This window comes from Phocoena sinus, chromosome 3 (genome assembly GCF_008692025.1).
Source record: "Phocoena sinus isolate mPhoSin1 chromosome 3, mPhoSin1.pri, whole genome shotgun sequence".
NCBI classification, from domain to species: domain Eukaryota; kingdom Metazoa; phylum Chordata; class Mammalia; order Artiodactyla; family Phocoenidae; genus Phocoena; species Phocoena sinus.
In genome coordinates, this window is record NC_045765.1 from 6,805,911 (window position 1) to 6,826,405 (window position 20,495).

Below are 20,495 nucleotides of genomic sequence, written 5' to 3' on the forward strand. Positions count from 1 at the left end.
GAACTCCGCGGGGGTGTTGACGGGCACTGGGAGGAGCGGAGGGAGGAGCTTTCGGCTGCGCACTTCCGCTTCCGGTTTCCGGTTTCTTAGCGACAGCGGCGGTCGGGGCTCTGCCTTCGAGCGAGCTTGGTGTGGCGTCTGCTGGTGCCAGGAGATTCAAGGTGAGGTGGCCAGGTGGAGAGGCCCGGAGTAGCGGAAAGTTGATGGGACCCGGCCATCGAGGATCCGCCCGCCTGCGAGAGGCGAGGCTCGGCCTTCAGGCTACCTGAAATGGGACTGGGCCGGGAGGGGGGGGTGGGACGCGCGGCTGCCTGGGGTCCGCGGTCGCCGTGGGGTCCGAGGTCCTGGGACTTGGGGCCCAGGAAGACTGCGATCTGGGGGATTGAGGGGGGCGTGAACATTAAGTCTCAATAACCGGGTGCCTTGGGGCCTGAGGGACCCCTGAAGTCCTGATTATTTTGCTTCTCTACCCGCTCTGTGTAGCTCCATCCTGAAGTCCTGATTCTTTTGCCTCTATCCCCGCCCTGTGTAGCTCCATCCTGAAGTCCTGATTCTTTTGCCTCTATCCCCGCCCTGTGTAGCTCCAGCCAGGATGATCGAGGTTGTTTGCAACGACCGTCTGGGGAAGAAGGTCCGCGTTAAATGCAAGTATCCACTGGCGGCCGAGAGGCGGTGGCTTCCAGAGGGTGCTTGACATGAATGAGGCAGGCAACTCAGTCTATGTTGTAGGATGATTTTAGTTAAACCCGGGGGCAGGGGTGGGAATGGGGTCCTGGCAGAGTGCATTCACTACTGGAAATGTCCACGTCGCGTTCTATCTCCCCCTTCCATTTTCCTTAATTCCTCTGCGCCCAGTACTGATGACACCATCGGGGACCTTAAGAAGCTGATTGCAGCCCAAACTGGCACCCGTTGGAACAAGATCGTATTGAAGAAGTGGTGAGTACAGGGGTAGAGCTGGGGGCTGGACAGGAGCAGGCCAGAAGTTTTTGGTTGGGGGAGGGCTGCAGCCAGCCCTTTGCTTAGGCAGAACTTCCTCAGCTTGCCTCCAGGCTGAAGGGTCTCCTTAGGCTTTTTCCTGAAAAGTTTTTATCCCGCAGGTACACGATTTTTAAGGACCACGTATCTCTGGGGGACTGTATCCTTTGACTTCTTGAGGAAGGGTCTCCATACCCGGACTTGGTTCTCTTTGTGCAATACTGGAGTCTATATGAGATTATGCACATAACGTGTTTAACTTAATACGTGGCACGTGCTAAGTATTTAGAAAATGGGAGCCATGTAATTATTTTGTTGGGGGAGGAGGGTGGTTGGTGAAATGTTTGATTTGACTTGGCTTGTAAGACTTTGACACTTTTCAGTCAAAGTATTTATTACTGAGCTCCACTTGAGTTGGGTACGGGAGGTCAGAGTGGAGGGAGACTCGGGCATGTTTGTTATGCAAAAGGAACATGAACTTTTTTAAAAGTTTGGATTCTTTTCAAATTAAAACGATCCAAATTAAAATGTGGCCACCCTGACCCAACTGTGACAGATGGGAGGGGTGGGGATGGATCCCACAGTGAGGATTCCTTAACACCTGTACTTCAGATGAAATCCACGATGGGATGAACCTGGAGCTTTATTACCAATAGGACAGAATTCCTTCTCCCTGTCCTTCCCTCTTCCCCCACCCTCGCCCCCCACACTAATATGGATGCTTGTGTTTGAAAACTCATGTTAATAAAAACTTAGAGGCTGCTTCATTCACTGTTGTCATCTTTGAGTGAGGGCTATCTCTTGAGGGGAGGGTTGGCATCTGGTCGTCACTATATTCTCAGTACCCAGCTGCTCAATAAGAGTTCAAGATTGGATCAATGAGGGAGCCAGTAGACTGGGAGCCTGAATGGAAGACCAGAGCTCTGGGGCTAGCCATGTGTCTCTGAAGGTCAAGAGATCCTGGGATTATTGTCTCCCTAAGAGACCAAGGAACCTCTGGGTAAGGACAGTAGATGTAGTAGTTAGGAATACAGGGTTAGATTCAGAGAGACTGTGGGTGGAATCCCAGCTCTGCCACCAACTGTGCCCCTGGGCAAGTTACTTAATCTCCCTTAACCTTCATTTCCTTATCCAAACTGGAACCAACAGTGTTTACTTCAGTGGTGTGTTGTGAAGTGGAGATGAGATAAAGCATGATTAAGCAGCCACAGTTCTTAGCGCTTACGAAATCCTGTGGACAGAGTGAAACAGTGTGGCATAGGCTCTAAGAAGAACCCAGCCTCAACAGTCAGACCAACTGGGTTTGAATCTTGATCATTAGCAGTGGAATTTGGAGGAGTCAGACTCTCTGATCCTCAGTTTCTTCCTCTAAAAGGGGGAACCATGATGACAATCACGTTTCCATGAGATAATGATGAGATAATGGAGAATGATGAGATAATGGAGTTAAAACAGCAGGATGGGGCTTCCCTGGTGGCGCAGTGGTTGAGAGTCCGCCTGCCGATGCAGGGGACACAGGTTCGTGCCCCGGTCTGGGAAGATCCCACATGCCACGGAGCGGCTGGGCCCGTGAGCTATGGCCGCTGAGCCTGCACGTCCGGAGCCTGTGCTCCGCAACGGGAGAGGCCACAACAGTGAGAGGCCCACGTACCAAAAAAAAAAAAAACAAAAAACAGCAGGATGCCTGGCATTATTAGCTGTCTCCTGCCTTCTTCCCTCAGGTTTGAGTAGACAGGACCCCAAACACTCCATTTCTGTTCCCCTGGCCACAGATCCTGGGGTCAACCTTGGCCCTGTCCTTTCCCAGAGCCACATTCTGGAGCTGCTTTGAGAGTTTCACCTAGAACCTTGCTCCATCCCTTCTCCCCTCTCTGTGTATTGACTTGGCTTATCTTCCTCAGGACATAACCATGTTCAAGTCTAGCCCACTGCCCCACCCAGGCTCCTGCCTGCCTTTTGCCACCAAGCTTCTTGGGATGCAGACCTGCCGGCTGCCTGGGGTGATGGTCTCACCTTGGTCTCCATTGGCCACCTCCCTACCTGCTCCCTTGGCTTCCCTCCTGTCCCTAGGACTCCACTTCCTCCTGACAAGTTAGAAATCTCTGTTTTCTGGTAACCCTGTTCTTATAGGTCAGTATCCTCCTTACCTGTCTGCTTAAAAAACAAACCCCCCCAATTTTTTTTTTTTTAATTTCATGACAACCTTGACAAGGTGAGTCCTTGTTTTCAAATCAGCATAGAAAATTACAGGCCAAAAGTAAGACCCCACTCCTGGCCCCATTCTCTCTCCTGAGGTCAGGCCTTTTTCAGTGCATTTATATAAACTTCAGTTTTATTTTTAAAAAGACTGTGCCAATAACTACTTGTAAAAAAAATCCAAATGTTTTGTTAAAAATTGTTTCTTATTTTTATAATATCCCCACCGACAGTGGCAATAATTAACATTTGAGTGAATCCAGAAGTTTTCTGAAATACAACCTATAGTTTTTATACAGTCGGAATAATTATATATTATGTAATATTTGCATACCATTCAGCGGTTTGCTTTTTTATGCTTTCTTTCTATATAAATTATCTGTTTCATTCTTTTTAATTAGTATTTTTATTGATTTTTGTTTGCTTTTTTTTTTTTACATAAAAGGGCAGTATGCAGGGATTTTTGTGGTGATGGAACTGCTATGTCTGGAACTGTAGTGGTGGATGCAGGACTCAGCATTTGCCAACCAGGACATAGGGAGAAAGATGGAATGCAGGCTGTCAAATAAATCTGCCTGTATTACAAATGAATCACATGTCCCCACCAAAGGGGTTAGGGGAGAAAGGAGCTGACTTAAATAACCTTGAAAAAGTAATTTGATTTAATACTGTAAGGATAAAGAAAAAAGAATTATATACAAACACTGTACTTTAGTTGGTAACTATGTTCCTTACAGTGGTATAACTTAGCAAATCTGAAACTAGTTTTGTACATGTATACACACACAGGGTTGGATAATATATTGTATATAATTAGAGCCAGGTTTCTTGCTGCTGGAGAAAGAAGTTACAAATAAAACTAGGAGAGGGTACAGTGGAAGGGAGTGGGTAGAATGAACCCTGTGGGGCTGGATTAGAGTTGGGAGTTATCAGTGTGGACTCATGGTTTTTGTTTAATATGTTTACAGACACATGTAGAAATACAGACATGTGCATATATCCATATATTTCCTTTACCCACTTAGAGGGACCAGAAGCCGTGACACCCCAGTATCAGTGAGCACACCCAGCAGCCAGATCTTGCTTTCTAAATAATATTCTCCAATAAAAGGAACCAGGGCTTCTGAGAGAAGTAATTTGGGGTGGGGGTGGTGGGGAGGAGAAGTAATTGATTCCAGAGCTAGGGCAGGGAAAATACAAGCTGAGCCCGTATTTTCCTGCTCTTATAGGTCAATATCCTCCTTACCTGTCTGCTTAAAAAACAACCCCCCAAAATTTGTGTACCAGAAGGTAAGAAGTACTCAAATAAAAAGGATAGAAGCATGTTAAAAGGGCACAGAGGCCAACCTGTGAAAAAGCTCTCAGTGGCCAAATTTGGAACAACTTGAGCAACAAAATAACGATAGTATTGGATTATAACCCAAAGAATTAAATGTCCTTGAGCCCATGCTCATATAAATAAATAACTGAATATGTAAATGAGTGGGGGAGAAGGGACAACTCTTCATTACAAAAGGATTTCAGTTAGTTGTAGAAGGAAAGAGAGAAATAAGAAATCACCCACCCTTGGACCACCGTAGTAATAATTGCTGTAGGCAAGATGCATTAATAGATGCTAAAATTGGTGGGCAAATTTTAAGCAGAAGTAGGATATTTGCACAGTCTCAAAAGTATCTCTCCCAAAAGTAGTTATTCATTACAAAGGGGAAAATAGTTCAGATACTGCCCTAACCAAGTGATCAAAAACGTCACAACTGAGAGGCAGCTTCTAAGATGGCCCCTAATGATCTCATGTATTCATGCCCTTGTGTGATCCTCTCCTCTTGAGTATAGGGTAGATCTAACTTCTGACAAACAGAATATGGCATAAGTGATGGTATATCACATCTGAGATTGGGTTGTGAAGAGACTGGTTTCTATCTTGCTTGCTCTCTTGCTCATTGATGAAAGCCAGATGCCAGGTTGTGAGCTGCCTTACTGGCCCCCAGCCAGTAGCCAGTGAAGAACTTGTGGTCCTCAGTCCAGTATCCTGTTAGCAACTGAATCGTGCTAGCAACCATAGGAGGGAACTTGGAAGCAGATCCTATCCAGTTAAGCCTTCAGATAAGACCACAGACACCCTTGCTGACACCAGCTAAACTGTACTGGAAACTGAGATGGCAAATGTTAATCCACTAAATTGCGGGGTAATTTGTTATGCAGCAGTTGAAACCCTAATACTACCAGTAATACATTGCAACATCATTGATCACCCAGTATGATGCACTGAGAAGGGCATATCATCTCTGGTATCCCTCCCAATAATGCATAACCTCAGTCTAATCATGAGAAAATACCAGACAAACCCCTTCATGACCAAACATCAGAATGAGAGACATTCTACTCTACAAAAGTATCAACAGCATGAAAGACAAGGAAAGACCTAGAAATTGACATATATTGGAGGAGACTAAGGAGACATGACAATGTAGATCCTGGAACGTAAAAAGGATATTGGTGGTAAAACTGGGGAAATTCTTTTAAAGTCTAGTTTAGTTAATAGTACTGTACCAATGTTGATTTCTTAGTTTTGATCATTATTCTGTGGCAGAATTTCTCAAGTTTTGGCACTGTTGACATTTTGGGTGGATAATTCTTTGTGCATTGTAGGATGTTCAGTAACATATTCAGCCTCTACCCACTAAATGCGAGTAGCATCTCCTTTCCTCCATTTGTGACAATCAAAAATGTCTTAAAACATTGCCAAATGTCCCTTGGGGAACAAAATCACCCCTAGTTGAGAGCCTCTGTTCTATTATGTAAGATGCTAATATAAGGGAAGGCTGGGTGAAGGACATTGAAAACTATACTACTTTTGCAGCTCTGCCCTAAGTCTAAAATGATCTTTTAAAAAGTATTATTACTACTGTGCTCATATTTGCTTGTAAAAAAGAATCAAAATGTTATGTTAGAACTTAAGTTCCCATTTCTTCCTTCACCTGAATCACCAGTGTTAGTCATTAACATATTTGAATAAATCCAGAAATTTTCTGTGATATAAAACTAGTTTTTACACAATTGAGATAATTGTACATACTCTAATAATACACATAATTAAATTATTTTTTGTTGATTTTTTTTGGTTTTGTTATGCTTTCATACATACTATAATTGCCACATTGTACTGTGACTTGCTTTTTTTTTTTCACCCAGCAACACATATCCTTGCTATGGACCAGACATTGTTTTTGAGTGCTTCACATAGATTAACTCATTTAACCTTTACATCAAAGGTATTTATGAGATATGTATTTTTCTTACCCTCATTTTGCAGATGGAGAAGCTGAAGTGCACAAGTTAAGTGATTTGTTCAAGGTCATAGCAAATGGTAGAGCGAGGCTTTGAACCTAAAGCAATCTGGCTCCTGTGTGCTCTTAACCTTCAATTCCCATCCTGCCTCTATAATTTGTCATAGACATGTTTCCCTGTGTTTCATGTCATTACACCTCATTCTTTTTAACGGTTATGTAAGGGTCTGTGCTATAGATGAACTGTAGTTGAACTCTTCCCTGTTGGTGTCTTGACTCCCACGTCTATCTCCAGCCCTAGGTCTCCAACCACCTCCTCAGTGTCCCACGAGTGCCACAGACTTAATTTTAAATTGACTCATTCAACTATACTTAAATAAAAAATAAATTAAAAAAATAAATTGACTCAAACTGAGCTCATCATCCTCCCATCCGCGCCTCCCATCTGAATGGCAATGCAAACACCCACTAGTCACCCAGGACGGAGGCAGGAGCCAGACTGGGAGGAAATAGGTGAAGTAAAGTAGAGTCCAACGGAAATGTAAGGTGCTTGGGTCATGGGTCAGTAGCATAGGGAAAGAGACTTGCACAAAAAATTAAAAGGAGGCGGGCTAGCTTTGGACATCTGGAGGAAACAGGTGGGAAGAGGGAGGATGCAGGAGCCAAATTTAGGCTTCTGGGTTCCTAGCTGTTCATCACCAAGGTAACTGCGTTGCTATGGCAACAGCAAAGGCAGCACAGCCTCTGCCAAGCACCTTCTCTGCTGCAGTTACCTCCATACAAACCAGACACTTCCGCATGGGGAGCTGCGGCCCTCCGGGTACGGCTTAGGAAGGCGGGAATTGCTGCTGCAGTAGCCAATCGGATGAGCTCTGCGGCGAAGGACGCAAAGGAGAGGTGAGGTCTTCTTTGAAGCTCGGCAAAGGGCGTTGACAAGGTGGGCTCGTGTCCCTTTCTCACCACTTAGGGGCCGAGGAAAGGAGGGGGGCGGGGCCTGGGTGAGGCCGACCGGGGGCGGGGCCCAGGTAAAACCGTGTGGGGTCCCGCCCACCCCCGCTTCTGCTCAATAGGAAGCCAGAGAGCCCGTCCGGACAGTTGAGGTGTCCAATGAGTGTCGTCGCTAGACCCCGGTGCGGGGCGGGCCCAGCCAATCGGCAGCGGCGGTGGGCAGGCGCGGGCGGCAGAGGCGGTGCGGCGGAGGCGGAGCGGGCTCTGCGGCAGGAGGGAAGATGGCGGACGAGGAGAAGCTGCCCCCCGGCTGGGAGAAGCGCATGAGCCGCAGCTCAGGTGCCTTGGGGGTCGGGGCTGGGGCGGGGCCGCGAGGGCCCGCGGAAGCAGGGCTCGAGCTCGCCCCTCGGGCGCGGCGCCGCCCCTCGATTGCCGTGGGGTCTTGGCTCCTCCGCGTCGTCCCAGGGTGACGGCCCGGCTCACCCCGTGGGGGCTGCGAGCCTGAGGAGTGGGGAACGCTGAGGAAACTGAGGCAAGAGGCGGGGCCGGAGATGCCCCTCGCACTGCCGGGGTGATTAGGGGACGGTGATCCCTCGGCACTCTCTCAGACGATGGCCCTGGCCCTGCCGATCTGACACCTTTCTTTCGGCCTAATGCACGTGACGTCCGGGGAGAAGGTCTTTGCACCCCGCTGGGCCCAGGGGGCACCCCTGGGGGAGGACACCCCAACCCCATGCTCAGGGCGGGGCCGCAGGGTTGCTCGGCCTCGGGTCCACAACCTCCTACTGCTAACATGCCTACTGCCATCCATACCTAATTCTGAGTTTGCGATATCCGCCCGGTGGTATTCTGCCTGAGAACATCACCCCGTGCTCCGGGACCCGATTTAAGGCTTTTCCCCCAATAATAATGTCAATAATAGGGCACGTTTATCTCAGTGCCAAGCTAGGTGTTTTCTTTCTCTGAATGGCTGCAATTCTGGAAGGTAGGTAGTTATTACTCCCATTTTGCAGGTTAGGAAACTGAGGCCAGAAAACTGAAGGAACTCGCTCAAGGTCATTCATTTCGGGGGGTGGGGGCTGGGTTAGAATCCAGTCAGTCTGACTCCACAGCCCCCTGCCCTTCTTACTGCAAACCACTGAGATACACTGAGGTCCAGTGTTTCACTCCGCTGGACCAGAGCTCACAGTAATCACAGTTGCAGTAAGAATTCCGATTTATTGAACTCCAGGAGCTCTGGTGAGCACTTTGCATACATCATCAACTCTCCACATTAACCCCATGAGGTTTGAAGTCCTTATTCTCTCACCTCACCCCCACTTTTCAGATGAGAAAACTGAGGTTCAGGGAGATGGAGCCCATTGCCAAGGTTTTAGAGGCAGTCAGTGGCTCAGCTGTCACCCGCCCTGCTGCAGCCCTGGCTGTGACCTGCAGCATAAAGCTGATGCTCTGCCCAATTCTGGGCCCCCACTCCCTCCATTTCTTCCCAGTGCAACCCTAACAGTGTTCCCCGTGGGTGACATCCATCCCTTCATATTGGTGGGCACAAGTCCTCCACATAACCCAGGCAAACTCTCTGCCCCTGGGATGACAGCCTATCTCTACTGGGTCCTACTTCAAGCTTATTGTTTGCGGCCCTCGCTCCATGCTCCTTAGTCTCTGGGTAGCATCTGGCCCCAGTAATGCTGGCCCCCAGTTCTGCAGCAGGGTACACTGGGTAGGGGAAAAGAGCAGAGCTTTTGTGTCTGACGCACATGGGTACAGTTCCTGCCTCCCCCATATGTGCCTGGAGCAGAGTAAACACCCGGGAAATGTTGCTTAGTTTTGTGGTCTATAAAATGGACATAATAGTTGCTACCACACTCCTAATGTGTGCCAGGTGCTATCCTAAGGACATTACAGATGTGAACTCATACAGCCCTTACAGCAACCCTTCAGGCAGGTATTGCCGTTATCTCCATTTTACAGGTGAGAAAACCGAGGCCCAGGGAAGGTTGATCAGACAGTGAGTGAGTGGCAGAGTGGCAGATTTGAACGGGCGGTCTGGCTGCTGAGTGCACTCTTGGAACCTTTCTTCCTCACCTGGGGTTATTTTTTTCCCCCTTGAAGTTATGAATAGCTGAAGTTATAACGTGGTCTTATTGCTTGTTTGGTGTCTGTCTGCCCCCACCTAGAATGTTAGCTCGCTAAGGCCTGGTGGCACTGGTGGACAGCAGTGGGTTGGCTGAATGGAGGCATCTCATTGGCCAGTCCCTTATCACAGCCTCACGGTGGTGTCCTCTGAGCAGGTCCCAGCTGAATTCCACTCCCCCCTCTTCCAGGCCGGGTGTACTACTTCAATCACATCACCAACGCCAGCCAGTGGGAGCGGCCGAGTGGCAATAGCACTGGCGGCGGCAAAAATGGACAAGGGGAGCCCGCCAGGGTCCGCTGCTCACACCTGCTGGTCAAGCACAGCCAGTCGCGGCGGCCTTCATCCTGGCGGCAGGAGAAGATCACCCGGACCAAGGAGGAGGCTCTGGAGCTGATCAATGGTGAGCAGAGGTGGAGACAGGGTCTGGGGGTGGCGGGGGGCAGGTCCCTCTCCCCAGGGACCAGACTGGGCCTTGTAGAAATCATGCCAGACTCTCTACCCCAGCTTGCTCAGCTGTCAGCTGTGGCCTTGACAGACCTGGAAGTGCCTCAAGCCTGCCTCTCACGGCTGCCTCTCCTTTTTCTCTCCAGCTGGTATTTGAGGGTGAGCCAGGGTAGGGGTGGAGGAACCAACCTTGGGGCTGGCAGACCTGGGTTCAGACGGTAGCCATGCCACTATAAGCTCCTTGACTTTGGGACATTCACGTTGCTTCCTTGAGACTCAGTTTTCACCTCTGTAAAATGGGCATCATCATATACCTGCCTCCAAGGGCCATCGTGAAAGCTCAGTGAGATGAGAAAGTGCGTGGCACACAGTGGGTCCTCATTCAGTGGGAGCTATCCTTGAGAGTAGTATCATCAAGCAGGGTCCTGGGGCACATGTATGGATGGGTCAGGAGGCAGGTTGGAAAGGTAGAGTCGGTGAATTAACTCTGCCCTGAAGGAGGAGGCTGTTCCTTGTTCTGTTCTGTGTTTCCTCCACAGTCTAGAGCAGCAGTCGATAGGCAAACTTTTTCTGAAAAGGCCAGATGGTAAATATTTTAGGTTTTGCGGGCCATACAGTCTCTGTCAGCTCTGCTTGGTAACTCCATAGCAGCCATAGATGATATGTAAACAGATGGGTGCGGCTGTGTGCCAATAAAACTTTATTTACAAAAACAGCAGGATTTGACCCGTGGGACATAGTTTGCAGCACCCTGGTCTAGAGCTGTCCAGTGTGGCCACCACCACCTACATGTGGTTATTTCCATTTAAATTAATTAAATTTGAGTCATATTAAAGATTGGGTCCTCAGTCACACTGGGCACACTGTTCAGTAGCCACATGTGGCTAGTGGCTGCCATCTCGGACAGCACAGATAGAGAATGTTTCCATCCTCGCAGGAAGTTCTGTTGGACAGTGCTGGTCTGGATCACACGTGTGGTTTCATCATCCACTCAGCCTCTCTCACCAGAGATCCCAGACCCCTCCTGGGCCCTCCAACCCCACATAACCCGTCTCTCTCCCATGCCCAAATAGCCTGAGTGCCCATCCAGCTCTGCCAGGTCCTGGCTGTGTGACCTTGAGCATGTTACTTAACACCTCAGAGCCTCAATCTTTTCACTTGTAAAATTAGAGTTATGATAATAGGACCCACTGCATAGGGTACTTGAGAAGACTCTGACCTAATGCAGTAAAGCATGAATAACAGCCTTGGCATCTAGTAAATGTTCTGTAATTGCTGGTGGCTATTATGATGGTTGTTATTAGCACAGCCCTGGCATAATCAGTCCATATTGGCTGTTGTTTTGCTATGACATCACTGGTCTGGTACTTGGCCAGTGGGATTTTATTTTATTTTATTTATTTATTTATTTATTTATTTATCTCTGGTTGTGTTGGGTCTTCGTTGCTGCACGCGGGCTTTCTCTAGTTGCAGCGAGCGGAGGCTACTCTTCATTGCGGCGCGCGGGCTTCTCATTGTGGTGGCTTCTCATTGTGGTGGCTTCTCTTGTTGCGGAGCACAGGCTCTAGGTGCACGGGCTTCAGTAGTTGTGGCACACGGGCTCAGTAGTTGTGGCGCACGGGCTTAGTTGCTCTGTGGCATGTGGGATCTTCCCGGACCAGGGATCAAACCCGTGTCCCCTGCATTGGCAGGTGGATTCTTAACCACTGCGCCACCAGGAAAGTCCCTAGCCTGTGGGATATTACTTAAACACACCTCTGCCCACACCTACACCCCCCATACAGTGTCTGGCACCTGATAAATGGCACCTCTTAGCCTCCTACCTCCCAGCCTTGTAGAGCAGAGCCAAGTTCTTGCACAGAATCTTGAAGGCAAATTCAAAGAGCTCACCTCCTGAGCTCCGTGAGGGCAGGGACTGGATCTGTCTCTTTCCCCACTGTATTCCTGCCACCCAACACAAAGCCTGGCCCACGGCATTGCTCGCAGCCTGGTTTCCTGAATCAGGAGGAAGCGAGAAGGATCCCTGGCAGAGGAAGCGGCAGAAATGAAGGCCTGTGGCTGGGCTGTAGGTAGGACTCAGGGGAAGGCTGTGCAGGGGACTGAAGAGGGATGAGACCCCCTCAAGGGCAGGTCCCAGCCAGTTGGAGGACGGCCCAGAGTGAGGCCAAGACTTTGGGTCCTTTCCCAGAGACCGCAGGAAACACATGGCCACGTGTGACTGGGAGGGGGGCCCTGTGGCGCTGGCTTTTAGGAAAGAGCCGTGTGGCTGGAGGGTGACGGACCAAGAAAGCCAGAAGGCCCAGGCTGGCTGGACCAGCGGTGAGCTGTGAGCAATGAGCGGGGTCTGGCGGCCCCAGGGGAAGAGGACGTGGCAGGAAACCCGGAGGAATCACGAGATGACCTCTTGGGTCCTCCTAGCTCCTAGAGGGGTCCCTGTTCTGAGGCTTCCGAACCACATGAGAGTGAGCGAGAGGTGATGGGCACTCGGAGGTTGAGCAGAGGAGGTGCCGTCACTGGGGGTTGGGAAGAGGCACAGTCTGGGGAGGGACTCACTAAATCTGAGGGTCTGAGGAAGAGACGTTGGCAAGGCAACCGTGAGAGGACCTGGATTCAGCAGAGCAGCAGGCCGGAGACAGAAGCCCTTGCGACAGTCCTGGCCAGAGATGGCAGGTGGACATGGGGATATCTGAGCATCATGTGGAAGGAAAGCTGTTGGGCCCTGGGGACTGCCTGGGAGTGGCAGGTGAGGATGCCCCCCAGCCCATCTCTAGAATGGACAGGGATGTGTCTGGTGGGGCTCACACTGCAGTGGGAGCCTGGGGGTGCTGAGGTCAGCCTGCGTCTTGGGAAGGGGTGTCTGGGGGTGTGCCCAGTAAGCAGCTGGGCCCTGGGGCCTAGCCTTAAGTCAGTGCACACTCGGGAGTGTTAGCAGGGGTCCGACATGCCTGCCTGTGCCAGAGGGCCTGGTGGAAGCTGTGGGAGGAATTTCAACTAGAAACACGGTGACTTGAACTTGGGGCAGGTAAGAAGCAGGTAGAGTAGATTCTAGAGACATTTAGGAGGCAGAATCGGGAGGATGGGGTGATGGATTAGAGGGGCAGGCGTGGGGTAAGGTCAGAACCAGCGTGGCCCAGCCCTGGAGTCACACAGAGATGGATCTGGTGCCAGCGGTGTAGCTTCAAGCAAGTGTCTTTACTCTCAGAGCCTCAGTTGCCTCATGTGTAGGATGGGGACAGGGTGGCCTTGAAGATCCAGGGGCCAGCCAGCAGCTGAACGCTCAGCAGAGCGAGGGGCTCAGTGTCGGACGCTTCCTGTCTACACAGCAGAGCCTCGACCCCAGGCATTTAGGAGTGTGCGGTGGGCGCCATGGTCTGGACAAGGCTTCCGCCTACCAAGAGCTCCCTGCTGCTTCCCCATGGCCCACGGGTGGAGCTCTGGGCCAGGACGTGGGAGGCCTGGTGGGTTTAGCGTGCAGACCCTCCAGTGACCTTGGCCTGAGGCAGGCCCCCTCGAGGGTCATTACGAGGGAGCAGTGAGATGGCCCGGGCCATGGTGCACTCGGTAACCAAACACTCGTGGGGCGCATCGGCAGGCTTCGGGCGCCTGGGCTTGGTTTTCTCTTTCGTGAAAGTGGATGTTGCCCCCCCTCCCCTGTTCTCGTCATGGGCTTGTTCGGGTGACGGAGAGACCGGGATCCGGGCGGCACGCTCTGCAGCTGGCAGCCTGGGTCTGTCAGTTCGCTCTTAGGTCCTGTGCTCCCCACAGTTGCCCCGAGGGGACAGGCTGCCGGCAGTGTGTCCACATTTTCTGCTGAGGCTCCTTTTCCCAGTGCTGGCTCCTCTGCAGCTGCTGGGCTGCGGCCACAGGCTTGTCAGGGATCTGGGGACCGGCTGCCTGTCATTGCCCGTGTCCTTGTGTAAGGAAGCCAGGCCATGGAGAAGCCCTCCCTGCCTACTCCCATCCCTCCATCCCCACATGCCCAGGGCCTGAGGGTCCCAGGGAGGCCCTGATGTGAGCAGCAGTCCCCCTACATGTAACTGTGCCCAGGGCCTGAGGGTCGGTGAGCACCTTTGGCCCAGTGTCCCCACCCAAGGTGGGTGGCTCCCTTCTAGCCTGCTGGTTTCAGGCTGGGTCTCTGGCCTCTCTAGGCACCCCCTGCTGGGATCTGGGCCTTGAAGGAAGGCAGACCTAATCCTGTCACCTTTTTCCCTGTCCAGGCCCCTTCCCTGGTTTGTCTCTAAACTGTTTTATTTTTTCTGGCCGCGCTGTGCAGCATGTGGGATCTTAGTTCTCCGACCAGGGGTAGAACCCTCGCGCCCTGCATGGGAAGCGCAGAGTCTTAACCACTGAACCTCCAGGGAGGTCCCGTCTAAACCTGTTTAGAGTCAGAGACCAGTCCATTTGTTTACTCACTTTCCCTGAGATAATTATGGTGCAGCTCAGGCTGCTATGACAATACCATAGGCTGGGGGCTTAGACACAGACATTTATTTCTCACAGTTCTGGAGGCTGGAAGTCCAAGATCAAGGTGTCGACAGATTTGTTTTCTTCTGAGGCCTCTCTCCTCGGCTTGCAGACGGCCACCTTTTGTGTGCTCACAAGGCCTTACCTCAGTGCATGCAGTGGGGAAAGAGAGAGAGAGCTTTTTGGTGTCTCTTCTTAAAAGGACACTAATCCTGTCAGATCAGGACCCCTCCCTTATGACTCAACCTTAATTACTTCAGCAAAGGCCCTATGTCCAAATATCACATTGGAGGGTTAGGGTTTCAATATATGAATTCTGGAGGGACATAAACATTCAACCCGTATTATTTATGGACTGACAGCTAGTAATTGTCAGGGGCTCACTCTGCACCAGGCACTGTTCTGGCAGTAATTCCTTTACCCTTCACAGCAGCCCTCCAAGGTCAGAGCTGGTAATTAGCCCATTTTACTGACCAGGCAAGTGAAGCTCCAAGAGACGAAGTCATGTACCAGGTTGCAGAGCTCAGGATCGGTAGAGCTGGGATCCGAACACAGTAGTTGGGGTCCACAATCTACCCTGCTCTGCCTCAGCTGCCCCGTTGGGTGAGGGTTAGATGGACACTGTCTGGGTAGGGGGTGTTGCCAGTCAGGTGAGGCAGGGCATTGTTGAGAACAGCCCAGGGTGTCTGGTTTGTACTTCCTTTCTTGCCTCCTCTGTAGCATTTGAGCCTGAGGTTCACAGAAAAAAGGCATGAGATTCCAGCATTTCCATCTACAGAACCCAGTGGTGGATCCCTCTCTCTCCTTCCCCATGACCTGTTTCTGTCTCATTTATTCATGAATTCCTTCAACATTAGTGAACACCTGTTCAGTGCACAGCACGGAGAGCTGGGGACACAGCAGTGAGCAAGGCCGACCTGGTCCCTGTCCTCCCCGTGTGAGGCGGCAACAGACGCACAAACAGGAAAGGGGTAAATGCAGGGCCCAGGGAGGCACCTCGCCTAATGAGGCCTTAGGGAGACTCCTGGGTGAGACCAGAGGACAGCAGATGAGCTTCGGGTGGGAAGAGACGATTAAACAAAGGTTAAGCAAAGGCTGAGAGGTGGGGCTGTGGTGGGGGGGCAAGACTGGGCGGGACACCATGGGGGGTGTAAGACTGAGCTGAGGGGACACAGGGGGTTCTGAATGTAGCCTTGCATCTTGACTTGTGGCCAGACCCCTGAAGGTCAGCTTTTGAAAGGGAAGCTCAGGAAGGAAGCGTTGTTTCTTTAAACAAAATCATTTCAGACTCCCATGCAAGCAGAATATTTTCTGAGAGAGTTGGCTGGTCAGAGGAAGATTTGGGTGCTATGAACTATGGGGGACATGGGAATTCTTTGGCATTCCAGTGGTTAGGACTCCGCTTTCACTGCCAAGGGCCCAGTGAACTAAGATCCCACAAGCCACGCGGCTGGCCAAATAAACCCCCAAAAAACAAACAAACAGGGCTTCCCTGGTGGCGCAGTGGTCGAGAGTCCGCCTGCCGATGCAGGGGACACGGGTTCGTGCCCCGGTCCGGGAAGATCCCACATGCCGCGGAGCGGCTGGGCCCGTGAGCTATGGCCGCTGAGCCTGCGTGTCCGGAGCCGGTGCTCCGCAACAGGAGAGGCCACAACAGTGAGAGTCCCGCGTACTGCAAAAAAAAACAAAACAAAACAAATTATGGGGGGGCAAAAGTTTGGCTTTTATACTGCTTTTAGGCTGTTGCTTGCACACATGCATTGTGTGCACACCTTGGCCAGGCCACCTAGTCTCGGGGGTTCCCTGCCACTGTGCCCACAGCTCCAGCTGCTGGAGGATGCAGCAGGGGGGTGCTTGTACAGGGCTCAGGGCTGGGCCCGACTCCCCAAGTGCTGGGCATGTGCAGCAGTGCCCGCCAAGGTACCTGGAGGCGGGCAGGTGCACTGGGGAGCACTGTGCACTCAGGATTCCCTGGCTGGTGTTACTGAGGTCTGGACAGAAGAGAGAGGAGATATCCTGGTGCTGCCCGGGTGAGGCTGAGGACACAACCAGAATCCAGGGAGAGGAGGAGGTAGAGGAGGGGTATCCTAGTGACATCCGGATCGCAGTCACCCGTGAATGCGTCTGGCACAGGGGGATCACCTACCTGGCAGCCCCAGGGCGGTGTGGAGAGCACAGCAGAGCATTACGGCAGAAGCCACTGCAGCATGCGTGCAGTCCACAGAGGGTGGGGATTGTGTCGCATCCGACGGAGAGCCTGCCTGACCAGGCGGCGCGTCACGGTGACGGCCAGCGCAGACTGCGAGGTGCGGGCGAGGAGGACCAGGGATGGGCAGGTCAGAGAGAAGTAGGGGCAGCCTCATCACCGGCTGGCACAGCCCACACGGAAGAGGGAACAGGATGGTGACAGCAAGTGCCATTTGTCAAGGCGTCTGTCTGTGCCGGGCACTGTGGCCTGCCGGCAAATGGCTGACAGTTGAGGCTCAGAAGCAAAGGGACGGTCAGGACAGAGCGAGAGTGACAGGGACACGGGGGAGGCAGGGGTTATCGGGACAGCCGTGGAAGCAGCCGAGCAGATCAGATGCCAGGACACGCAGTTGCTGCTGTGACATGCAGTGAGACGGGGGTGGGCGGGGAGTGATAGGTGTGCTGTCACCGTCGTTCCAGGGAGATAGATGGATACCAGTGATGTTGAGGTCAGACAGGAGTCGGAGACCCATGGGCCGAGGTGAAGTTTGCACCAGCCGCTCATGAGGCAGATGGCCTGGCTGCGTGTCTGGGCCTCAGAGCACCAGGTAGATTAATCCGCGGTGTCACTGTGGTGCTCAGACAGGTACCAGGCGTGTCACAGCCTCGTTTAGGTCAGACGGGAGCAACACGTAGAGGTGTCACCGTGGAGTTCAGAAACCCACCGGTGGGTGTGACAGGGTGCCTCTCACATCCAGCGTGGGCTGGTGTCCCGCCGCTAAGCTGGGGGTGGTACGTGGTCCCAGGTCCCCCCAGGGGCCTCAGGGATAATGCCCCCCAGGAGAGTGGCTGTCAGGGAAGCCACGTAGGCCTAGCTCGAGGCAAGGGGCTGTCCGGTGGTGGTCTGGGGAGGACAGGATAGGTTCTTATTCCAAAGGCTCCTGCCTGGACTCAGGAGAGTGGCTGGCGGCCCTTTCCTAACACCCCCCCCCCCGCACACGCAGGGTCTGGGAGAGTCACACAGGTCCTCCGTGCTGCCACCTGGCGCCCTCTGCTGGGAGCCCTTCGCCTCAGTCATCCTTTTCCTTCCTTCCCATCAGCCCGGCCTCCCTGTCCCTCCGGGGAGAATCGGTACCCAATGGGGACAGTTTGGGCTGCACAGAGGGTGAATCTGGTGCACTACCAACACACCCTGCTGTCTCTGGGGCGCAGTCTGTGGGAATGACGCGTGTCCCTTCCCGAGCCCCGGCTAGGCCGCCGCTGGGTCTCTTCACGATGCCCCAGTAAGCGGCCCTGGCCTTCCTCACACTTTGGACAGATGAGACAGCTGAGGACCCAGCCGTCTCCTGTGGCAGAGTTGGGCTGGCGCCCTGGCCTCCTGCCTTTCTCCTAGAAGCCTCTAGAAACTCTCCACTGGGGCTTCCACCACTGCCCTGGGGCTCTTGGGGGACCCCTGGTCCCAGTGTCCCTTTGTAACTTCTGTCCTGTCTTCTGCTGTCCTCCCCAGAAGGGCCTGGGGGGTAGATTTTCTCAGAGTGTGTGTGAGGGTAGGAAGAGACCATGCTCTGTTCATTGTATGTTGCTGAGCGCGTGTGTGGTGGGGAGTGACACAGAGGGCGGTATTGGGATGGGACGTGAGACCAGCTGGCTGTTGCGGTCACCACAGGGTCACGGTGTGCATGCACGTGAAGGGCACTTTCCGAGTGGAGTGCCGCCCTCCCTGGAGCCCTCTGCCCCGCCCCACCCCTGACGGGGAGGTCTTCCTGTGTGTCCCCCTCGCAGGCTACATCCAGAAGATTAAGTCGGGAGAAGAGGACTTTGAATCTCTGGCCTCACAGTTCAGCGACTGCAGCTCCGCCAAGGCCAGGGGAGACCTGGGTGCCTTCAGCAGAGGTGCGCGAGGAATGGGCACCACCAAACCCCGGCAGGACCCTCTGACCCACCAGCACCCGCCCAGCCCACCACCTAGAGATCGGGAGGGGTAACGCCTGTCTCAAGGGCCTTTGGAGTCCACCAGGTGGCAGCAAAGTCCCTCCCTCAGGCTTCAGAGGCCGCCCTGCTGGGGGTCGTGGCCGCAGAGCCTTCTCCCCAGTGACATTCTCTCTTGCGGTGGGGAGTCCATCCGTGTGTCTCTCTGCTCAGTTGTCCCCATCACGGGCCCACCAAGGTGGGTACTTGCTGCCATTTTCCTCTCCTCCTGTTGGAGGTGTAAGGCTGGGGCCCCTTAGAGCCCCAGGGCATGTCCCCCAGCATCCCCTGCCCCGCCCTCATGGGTGGGGAAACCAGGGGTGAGGGGAGGAGGGGGTCAGACCAGCAACCCCGAGTTCAGGCATCTCCAGCTGGGGCTGTGGAAAGGGAGGAGCGGAGGGAACCAGGCCTCCGCCTCCTTCCCACTCCATCCCTGGGGTCTACAGAGCATCGGGGAGGGGCCAAGGATGGGGCGAGGGGTGTCGGGGAGCCAGCAAGGGTCTGTGGACCGCCTGCCCGCCCCAGGAGGCAAGGGAGACAGACAGTGTGGCAGGGGCTGGGGACCGGCACAGGGAGACCAGTTCATCCCTAGAACGCGTCTCTACGTGCGCGGCAGAGACCGCAGCTCTGCCCTCATCCCTCACTTGCTGTCCTCAGCCTTCCCGGGGCCTCCCTAATTGCCCTGCCACCCTCAGCTGGGCCCCACTCGCCACTGTGACCGGGCCCTAAAGCACGTGACGGATGAGTCCAAATGAGCGCCCGGGGGTGCAGGCGGGAGCCCCATCTGCCTGCCCTGCCTGGTCCTGGCCTGCAGCCCGGGTCTTGACCCCCCACCTGCCATCCCTCATGCTTCCTTCCCCAGGTCAGATGCAGAAGCCGTTTGAAGATGCCTCCTTTGCACTGCGGACAGGGGAGATGAGCGGGCCCGTGTTCACGGATTCCGGCATCCACATCATCCTGCGCACGGAGTGAGGGGCGTGGACGGCCCAGGCCCGCCACACACACGCCCCGCCCCCGCCCCCGCCCGGGTGGGTGCGGGACTCCGCTCCCTGCTGCCGCTGACCGGCGGGCACCCCTCCCTGCTCGTGTCACACAGTATTTATTGATCCCAAAATGGCTGGGAGGGGGGCTCTTCACCACCGGGGGCTCCCTGCCAGACTCCCCTCCCCTTTAGGAATTGACTTCAGAAGGGTGCAGGGTGGAGGGGCTCGCCGGGCTTCCACATCCAAGGGCTGGGGGTGACCTGTCCCAAAGAGAAGGCCTGGTTAGCTGAGCCGCCCCCTGTGTACCCCCAGGTCCAGGAGTAGGGGTGGGCGGGCAGGGCCTTGAGTTATTTCTGATTTTGCCACTTCCCTCTATTCAGTTGCAAAAAGCAAGCGCTCTGCCTGGGGCCCAGGCTGCCTGCTGCTTGGGGGCCCTCTCTAAGCAGCAGTGCAGCACCTTCCCCAGCCTCCATTAAACCTGGAACCAGTGTTCTGCTGTCCCTGTCTCTCATTTCCTCCCTGCGGAGGTGAGTGGGGCTCGGTTGGGGGAGCGATCATCTCCCACCATCCCTGGCGTCCAGGTGTCCAGGCCGCCTTTCCTCCCTGAGCAGCCTCTCCTCTTCCTGGGCTTGGGGGCATGCTAGCGGCAGCCAGACTCTCGGGGAATTGGAGCATTGCTCAGCGCCAGCGCTCCTCACACTCGGGTGTTCAAGGGCCCTGACCCCCCAGCTCTGGATTCAGCAGGTCGGGTGGAGCAGGGCATCCTCGGGGAGCCAGATTGAAGCCCCCGTGCCCTGGGTGCTCTCGCCGCCCCCCTCCCACCAACTCCCTCCACGCACATGGGCCACTTGAGTTAGAATGAACTACGCCTAGCACCCTGAGGCCCGCTTCCCTGTCACCACAAGC

The 20,495-nt window shown here is 53.6% G+C and overlaps 2 protein-coding genes across 3 annotated transcripts; both read left to right on the forward strand.

Annotated features, from left to right (window-relative positions):
- Nucleotides 1–26: 26 nt before the first annotated feature.
- Nucleotides 27–1,745, forward strand: UBL5 (ubiquitin like 5). 2 transcript variants are annotated; one of them, XM_032627735.1, is made up of 5 exons: nucleotides 27–161; nucleotides 582–648; nucleotides 856–939; nucleotides 1,101–1,138; nucleotides 1,591–1,745. In XM_032627735.1, exons 2-5 carry the CDS (start codon nucleotides 593–595, stop codon nucleotides 1,632–1,634), a joined length of 222 nt encoding a protein of 73 aa, XP_032483626.1. In that variant the 5' UTR covers nucleotides 27–161; nucleotides 582–592; the 3' UTR covers nucleotides 1,635–1,745. The 2 variants fall into 2 exon arrangements, with proteins under 2 accessions (XP_032483626.1, XP_032483627.1); XM_032627736.1 differs by having other exon boundaries at nucleotides 75–161; nucleotides 533–648.
- Nucleotides 1,746–7,635: 5,890 nt separating this feature from the next.
- Nucleotides 7,636–20,082, forward strand: PIN1 (peptidylprolyl cis/trans isomerase, NIMA-interacting 1). Its single transcript, XM_032629094.1, has 4 exons — nucleotides 7,636–7,748; nucleotides 9,731–9,943; nucleotides 18,421–18,531; nucleotides 19,469–20,082. The coding sequence occupies exons 1-4, from the start codon at nucleotides 7,691–7,693 to the stop codon at nucleotides 19,576–19,578; spliced, it is 492 nt and encodes a 163-aa protein (XP_032484985.1). The 5' UTR covers nucleotides 7,636–7,690; the 3' UTR covers nucleotides 19,579–20,082.
- Nucleotides 20,083–20,495: the final 413 nt, after the last annotated feature.

Bases quoted from the DNA above. Each gene is read 5' to 3' on its own strand.
- UBL5 (XM_032627735.1), top strand. From the start codon at position 593: ATGATCGAGGTTGTTTGCAACGACCGTCTGGGGAAGAAGGTCCGCGTT. The intron at 940-1,100 runs GTGAGTACAGGG...TTTATCCCGCAG, and splicing joins AAGATCGTATTGAAGAAGTG to GTACACGATTTTTAAGGACC. The intron at 1,139-1,590 runs GTATCCTTTGAC...CCTGTACTTCAG, and splicing joins CCACGTATCTCTGGGGGACT to ATGAAATCCACGATGGGATG.
- PIN1 (XM_032629094.1), top strand. From the start codon at position 7,691: ATGGCGGACGAGGAGAAGCTGCCCCCCGGCTGGGAGAAGCGCATGAGC. The intron at 7,749-9,730 runs GTGCCTTGGGGG...CCCCTCTTCCAG, and splicing joins GCGCATGAGCCGCAGCTCAG to GCCGGGTGTACTACTTCAAT. The intron at 9,944-18,420 runs GTGAGCAGAGGT...TCCCCCTCGCAG, and splicing joins GGCTCTGGAGCTGATCAATG to GCTACATCCAGAAGATTAAG.